Source organism: Electrona antarctica, assembly GCF_951216825.1.
Source record: "Electrona antarctica genome assembly, chromosome: 14".
NCBI lineage: Eukaryota > Metazoa > Chordata > Actinopteri > Myctophiformes > Myctophidae > Electrona > Electrona antarctica.
Genome location: NC_136795.1, coordinates 47434233 through 47442647, shown reverse-complemented (window position 1 = coordinate 47442647; position 8415 = coordinate 47434233). Strand labels below are relative to the sequence as shown.

Here is an 8415-nt window from a genome sequence, read left to right as displayed (position 1 = left end):
TCTTCCGCCAATCATGATCGAGCAGAGGCGGGCCTTGGTGTGCGTGCTGTTGGCCTGTCGCGTGTCCCCCCACTGTGTCACCCAAATCACTGAATGCTCCTTTGACATTGATTTTACAATATAAATTGGGCGTCCCAGAGATATTAAATGGGGGGTCCGTAGACTAATATTCATGTCAAACTGGGGGTCCTTGAGATTATACGGATTGAGAATCTCTGCTAGAGCCGTAAAAATCTTCTCTTATGGGGGTCCCTGGCATATCTTTTCAAATGGGGGTCCACAGGCTAATTGGTGTCAATTTGGGGGTCCTTCACATGAAAATGTTTGGGAACCACTGGCTTACAGCCTTACATTAACCCGTGTGGTTCTCAGCGAATAGTGTCAACAAATTGCATATTCGGTATTCGATTCAGTTGATTTTAGTGCCGAAACTGAATAGTCAAAGGCTGGGGTTGCCTTTCCTAACCTACTGTTTTGTTGTGATGAAGTGATCAAAATGTAATCATCTCAGTCTTTTGCCATTATCATGTAACTCTACAACAAAGGTACGACCACAATGAATGGTATACTATACAATATTAATCATATTTGGCTATTCGGTTTTCGGCCAACTGTTTCCTATATTCGGTATTCGGTTTCGGGCAAGGATTTCCCATTCGGTGCACCCCTAGTATTTGGACATAATGGCCTATATTATGTGAGACTGTCGTTCTGATATTGTGTATATAATAAAAAACATTCTCCAATTATCTCACGGACCAGATATTATTTCTGCAGGGGGGCCAGTTTTGGCCGGTGGGCCGCCTGTTGTATAGACTCTGATGTCACGCACATACCCTCTCAAACCAGGAAGTTATGCAGGCCTACTGAGTGGCAAAAAACTACTTTCTGGCCTTGACAGCCCATACATACAAACAGATCTGATTGCATTAAACAACATTAAACAATGTTAAACTCACTTTGCATGTTGCTTTGCCACTCGATGGTCCATTCACTTTAAGCATGCGCATACCCTCTATTCCTGTTGACTACCACTGCTGTATGAGAAAGGCAAATAATCAATCCCCTCGTAAGACAGTTGAGATAATGACACTTTACTGCCTTTTAGATCCCTTCACTAAGGTGGCCAACGTTTTAATAGCACAGATACACTCAATATACCAATTAATTCAAATCCGAACCGTAGCGTTTTATTCAAACTATAACGAATAATATCCTTGCAGGCCACTTTGCCTTTGCACACAAGAAATGCAGAAAATGTACAGCATTGTTTTTGCATTTAGACACACCAAAGGGAGCCAGTCCTCAGTCAATGTATGACATTGAGTTCAACACACTGTAAAAATGGCATGTTGTTTTCATTCAGTCACTATATAAATAACACTGGAATAATTTAATTTGTTTAATTCAAATGAAAACTTTTAAAGACCAGTCAGCAACGATCACAGTACAGTTGGCAGTTATTCAGAGCATTGTCCCACAAATCCTTTCTTGAAGCAAGTCTGCCCCCTGCTGGTCCAGATACCACATAGAGTAGACGGCAACAGAATAACTCCTCAAATTCACTTTCTATAGAATACTATATTATTTCTGGTTCTGGGCCAAGCAATATATACAATATATACAATATATACCGGAATATCGATGATGTGCATTTTGGATATCGTGTGGTGACATGACATAAGTGTTTGTCCATTCCTGGTTTTAATCACTTTAACCCATTTAGGCCTGACGTCGAAATTTAAAAAAAACGTCTTCTAAATCCTGACAAGTTTTCTGAAATACCTATGTTTCTGCATCAGTGGTGCTCAATATTTCATGTCAAGGACCCCAAAAATTATATGTAATTGGCCGCCGACCCCCATCTGAAAATATGTTGTTCCAGGGACCCCTCAGAAGCAAAGATTTGAGTTTGAGTTTGAGATTTGAGTTTGAGATTTGAGTTGCTGATTGCTGATGGTGTTCTGCCCCCCCCCCATCAAACAAAAATGTTTGGTCAAACCATGTGGCTCCCATTGGAAAAGCATTGTGGTGGCCTAAAAAAAACGACCAAACATTTGCTTGATTGGTGTTTGATACGTGTGAATGAGGCCTTACAGGACTGTAATTATGAGAGTGTACAAATGGACCCTTTACATGACTGTAAGAACCATATAGCAGACGTCAAGTCCACATAACCGGCTCTGACAGTGTGATAAAAAAACGGTTTCCCCGGAAACGGTTCCAAATACGATGGGACCGATTCCAGGTTCTTCAATCTCGGAAACCCGGGGTCTGGAAAAAACAGCCGGTTTTAATTGGTTTCGCGTCCCCAACCCTAGTGACCACTCCTACTGATGCCTGAAGCTCACGTTGACCACTGTCTCCCTACTGCGTCCTGTCCACTCTGAAGGTCATGATGACCACAGTCTCCTACTGCGTCCTGTCCACTCTGAAGGTCATGGTGACCAGTCTCCTACTGCGTCCTGTCCACTCTGAAGGTCATGGTGACCAGTCTCCTACTGCTGCCTGTCCACTCTGAAGGTCATGGTGACCAGTCTCCTACTGCGTCCTGTCCACTCTGAAGGTCATGGTGACCAGTCTCCTACTGCTGCCTGTCCACTCTGAAGGTCATGATGACCAGTCTCCTACTGCTGCCTGTCCACTCTGAAGGTCATGATGACCAGTCTCCTACTGCTGCCTGTCCACTCTGAAGGTCATGGTGACCACGCCGTCGATGCCGGCCTCCAGCTCGTCGTGCTCCTGCACGGCCGACACGCCCTTGGGCGTGCCCGTCAGGATGAGGTCGCCCTCCTCCAGGCTGATGATGTCACTGATGTAGCTGATGATGTACGGGACGGAGAAGATCATCTGGCTGGTGGAGGCGCTCTGGCGCAGCCGGTCGTTGACCTTCAGCCAGATGGTGACGTCGCCCGGGTCGGGGATCCTCTCCTTGGGGATGAAGTCGCTGACGGGACAGGAGGTGTCGAAGGCCTTGGCCAGCGTCCACGGGAGGCCGCGGGACTTGCACTCGTCCTGGAGGTGGGAGGGAACAACATGGGTTTTGCTCTTTATTTATCATTATGAATTACATATTCCTATTAAGCTTGGGCAACATGCCCTAGTCACCCTGATCTTTATTATAATTATTAATGTTACTACCTGTTTCATTTCTTGTTATTATTATTATTATTGATATTATTGTTAATATTATTATTATTATTAATATCATCATTATGTATTTTCATTAATGTTTTAATTTTATTATAACTAGCTTAAGCTCCCTTGGCAGCTTTAAGGAAGGCCACTCGATAAGCCCTTCTGGGTTTTTTTGGTCCTTCCGGCACATTTTCTTTTCAGATTTTTTATTTTTATTTTCATACAAATGGTATTTCATTCCATTTGTAATTTCCTTTGTTTTTCTTTTAATGTACATTACGTGCAAATAAAAAACTATGACCTTTAAAACTATAACTATGGGTGCAACGGGTTAACCAGTGTTGTTTTTGTTAGAGAATTTTCATTTTAGTTTCTTGAATAGTTTTCACTTAGTTTTAGTCACATTTTAATCACCTGGAATGTTTTAGTGTCAGTCTAGTTTTAGTCGACCAAATGTCATGCGATTTTAGTCGACTAAATCTACAGTTGATTTAGTCGACTAAAATGTATTTTGGCGGTCCTTGATGTTGTCGTAATGACTGATTTTACACCTGCTGAAAATAGCCGATCTACAAGCTCACAAGATCGTGTAAAATGACTTATACTGGATCTCTTATCCACTAGTCACTTCCTAACATTTTAGTCTAGTTAATATTTGTCAACGAAATTGTCAGTATATTTAGTCTTAGTTTTAGTCATCATAGCTGAGTTTTCATTTCGTTTCCATTTAGTTTTCCTCAGTGAAAAAAGGTAGTCGACGAACATTTTTCGTCTTAGTTTTAGTCGACGAAAACAACACTGGGGTTAACCATTTATAATGTATTGCATTTTACAGCGCTTTCCCAAGTGCTCAAAGCGCTTTACAATGGTTCATTCATTCATATACATAGGGAGGTGAAGTGGCGAACACAACAGTCTACGCCAGCGTCCTCACTTCCCACATTCACACACCAATGGTGGCGAGCTCACACCGACCGACTTGAGAGTATATAACTCTTAGCCTGCCGCCATTAATTAATCCCTCGATTGCGTATTGCCATGGTTTAATCACGCGTGACACTTACTTTGAAGAGCCAAATATCCGTATCGCATTTTACTATGAAACCATTCCGTGTGTGTTGACGAAGCTTTTGCTCGTTCTCTCGGTCGGTGGTGGAAAAAGTGGACCGCGAGTATCACAGCGCCTGCTACAGGCCGTTGAAAACGCTTGTCTGGGACAAAGCGTCCTCTGCAATGTCGCTTCTGTGAGATAAAGCCGTCTGAAAACAGAGCCGGCAATGTTAGTGGATGCGCGCGCATTTTCAAAATGGCCGCGCCCATTGTGTCAGAAGCATAACAAAGCTAACGGACGGTAGATTTCGATACGATCGTATTAAAACATGCATTAATGAATACATCGCTGTTAAAACGGCTTTTCCGTTTGTGGCAGGCTACAAGATTCTACGTGTTAATATTCCTATGTTCCTGGCGGGTAAACGATTAATAGAGACGGCACCGGATTTCTCCTCCCATCCACTTGCATTAAGTTGCTCAAAAGCGCATGAGGTGATTTCACTCCTCCTTCCGGGTAGGAACAGAGTGCATTCTGGGATTGATTGGGCCAAACACATGAACGCGCTGGCCGTTGAGTGCCGCGTTCAGCGTTCACGTGTCATCATGAAAGTGCGCAATGATAGTCAACGGACCAGCGCGTTCATGTGTTTGGCCCAGCGCTGCAATACCAGATTTGGCCACTATGTCCATTTCACCTCAGGGTTTCCTCCGGGTGCCGTCTCTATTAATATATACTCTAAGCGACCAACTCATTGGAGGCAATGTAGGGTTCAGTGTCTTGCCCAAGGACACTTTGACATGTGGACAGGAGGAGCCGGGATTCGAACCGCCGACCCAGGGATATTTGGACGACCTGCTCTACCTCCTGAGCCACAGCCGCCATTTGGACCTGAGGACGATTCTACAAATGTCTTCTAAATCCTGACAGTTTTCTGAAAAACCCTATGTTTCTATGTCAGTGGTTTTCAAACTATTTCATGTCAAGGAGCCCCAGAATTATATGTAATTGGCTGCGGACCCCCCATCTGAAAATATGTTGTTCCAGGGACCCCCCGGAAGCAAAGATTTGAGTTAAAAACATTAAAAACATTCGCTGTGAAAGTATATATTCAAAGATTTGCGCAACATTTAAGATTTTTCAAAAATCGCGCTACGAGCTTGTAGATCTGCTATTTTTCAATAGCTAAAGTATAGCCTATCATAATGGTTTAAATTAAACACCAAAAGGGGTTCCCGTCCTGAATGGGTTAAGTCCAACAATGGAAATTCAACCCAGAGACATTTTCCTTGACGGAGGTTGAGATCAAGTGAAAAGGCCTGTCTACGCCGTCTAGAATGGCGTCGGCATGCTGGGAGATCGCATCATCTTCTATTGGGAGGTATTATCGAGGGATAGCTCCTACAATGACCTTCAAATCCTAGACTTGAGTCCTAGTCTGAAGACGTCATGCAAGCTAGCAGTTGTTCAGTACGGTCTGGAGCAGTCTGAGCTCCCACACGACCTCAGGTGGGAACTGACTCCCTGGAGTTACGGCATAGTAACAGAAAATGGTATTGATCCAATCCACTTTATTTATGATCCCACCTGATAAGGACCCATTTTGTCCAAACAAGACACTTGATTTCGTCTCAAGACCAAGGGCAAGTCATGAGCAGCTTAAAGAACATTTTTTCTTTGTTTTTGTTTTGAGGGGCGCTAGCCCCTCCTATGCCCTGCATTCCGGGTTTGCGTGACTTGGCAGATGATTGGCTGATCATCACCCCATAGCGATGATTTGATTGGCTCTTACCTGGATGTCCCGGGCTGTCATGTCCAAGCAGAGAGCGTAGCCGGCCACATGGTCCATAGCAGAACCCTGGATGGGTGGATGGATGGATGTTAGTTATTATTACACAAGTAAGATGCGCAAACGCGGGAAGCGAACACAGCTCGTAAAATTGCAATAACAACAATTTGAATAAATGACGTACTTTCTTTTTATTTTTTAAGTTTTATTTTTTTTTATTTTCTCTCTTTTTTAAAAAAGGGGGGTGGGGGTAAAAGGACAAATGCTGGAAAATGTTCTTTTCTTCTTTTCCTAGTGAAAATAGCTGATCTTAAAGCTTGCACCGCGTTTGCAACTTGCAAGAGCTTTAGATCCGTTTTTTGAGGGGCTACAGGTTTAATGTTTGTTTTTATAGTTCAATGTTTGTTTTAAAAACGCCATTGACAATGAAGATAATGTTTGTTTTGTCCATAACACAAACATTAAATCCCATTAACAATAAAGAGAATTTAATTTGTTTAGTTTGTTTTGACACCTAATCACTTAATCATAGCAACATGACATAAGTTAGACTTTAATATATTCTCACTATTTCCCCCCCAAATTGTATAATTATTAGGTATTATGGCCAAAAATTTATATCATTTTATTCATATGTTCCAATTTCAATGTTCCAAACAAAATGCACAAATCATTAATGGCAAACTTCAACCACTAGATGTCACAATTACACCAGATGTCTGCAGCCTGCCTTGCATATCGTGACTATTTATAATCTTCGACTCTAATAATATTAGCTAAATCATTTCATGATCACGATAGTCACAGACCCCATACCTGCGGGATTGAGGTGCCCCCTTTCCCGATGACCACCCCCAGCTCCACCTCGTGGTGGAGGTTGTGCGAGTAGCGGGGCACCAGGATGGGGCTGCCCTCCCTCAGGTAGGCGGAGGGCGGCTTGAGGAACAGCACGGGCTCCGTGGGCACGGCGTTCCCCAGCTCCTTGGCGTGGTCCGCGTAGTTGCGTCCCACGCACACGATCTTCCGGCCCCACTCCCAGAACCGAGACACGCTCTTCTGGCTCATAGTGACTGTTATGTCAGGTTGTTCTTGTCGGACAAGAAGCCGATCTGTGTGGGAAAAAAACGACCTTTGATCACTCACTCACTTCCTAGGCTCAAAGTACGGCGAGCCCAGAAGGACTATAATAGGCTAGCATTACACCATGCGCTACTATCACTCAAAGTCAGACAAGGGAGGCTTTTTATTTAAAACATTGCAGAAGTATATAGGCTTTTACATCATAATAAAGTCTATCGAACGAGTCAATGAAATGATCAGTCATCAACATAGTTAAACTGAATTTAGGGCGATGACCGGTGTTATTATTACAAAATGCTGTAATGTTATTTATTCTATTATAGTGGCATCGTTTTTTTTAATCAAATTATATTTGCTATGATCATTCATATATTAATCGATTCTGTTTTTGTGCAAGCAAGGAGTTAAAGTCATGGGTGTACTTTAAGACTGATTGAGCGAATACTGTCACTCCAGCACTCCTGTGTAATAAGTGATAGATTTATTTTATGATAAATAAATGTGACAGTCTTCTAGAAAGACTGTCACAAGGCTCATTCTCAACCTTTTCCAGGCTGTGAGTGAGTGACCCCCAAAATAGAACTGGACTCCATGTTACTGGAGAGTAGTGGACCGGACCCCCCAAAAATAATCATTTGAACTGGAGAGTGGAGACCCCCTCACCCTGCCAACTTGTAGTTTGACTCTGTTCCACAGATAAATATTGTCATTGAACATACTTTTTTTGCCTCCTATATTCGGCCAATAATGCCACAGACGAAAAACAGTCTAAGTCCACACTATTTATCCATAATGTATAAATGATAGATATGGGTTCAGAACAACGAGGCCTTTTCGTGGAGGGGTCAGAATTAAATTTGGACTTAGACTGTTTTTCGTCTGTGGTACTCAGAATTGTTTAACCTGTTTTTATACAGTTTCTTGATTACTTTTGATGGAATAATGGTATTGTTTTATTTTATTTTATTAAAAATCACACCCGTGTGAACTGAGTGGTGCAACTCCCCTCTCTCCCCCCCCCCCCCCCTCTCTCTCTCTCTCTCTCATTAGCAGGCAACAGTGCAGTAGCCTGGTTAATAAACCAGACCGAATCAGCCGTTGGCAAAAAAAAAATTGCCTGCCAGCGGATTAGGGTCTGGCGAGGCTCAGTAGCACGCCTCTTTCCTACAACCGAGAACAGGTCGGGCCAATCGGGACACGGTATGCAATATGGGCGATTGGGCGGGCTTTGGTACAGTGACGTTCAATGCTTGAGACCTTTGACTGACAGTAGCTTTGACCAATTGCGTCAAAGAGAAAATGTTTGAACCCGCCCCCCGGGAAATGAAATCCAAGTGGAGCCAGCCCAGACTAATAT

General features: G+C 43.1%; 1 protein-coding gene across 1 annotated transcript; it reads right to left on the bottom strand.

Annotated features, from left to right (window-relative positions):
* Positions 1 to 1164: 1164 nt before the first annotated feature.
* fahd1 (fumarylacetoacetate hydrolase domain containing 1) lies at positions 1165 to 7144 on the bottom strand. The gene is made up of 3 exons (XM_079519525.1): positions 6795 to 7144; positions 5982 to 6047; positions 1165 to 3015 (listed from the first exon to the last, which is right to left on the bottom strand). Exons 1-3 carry the CDS (start codon positions 7041 to 7043, stop codon positions 2671 to 2673), a joined length of 660 nt encoding a protein of 219 aa, XP_079375651.1. The 5' UTR covers positions 7044 to 7144; the 3' UTR covers positions 1165 to 2670.
* Positions 7145 to 8415: the final 1271 nt, after the last annotated feature.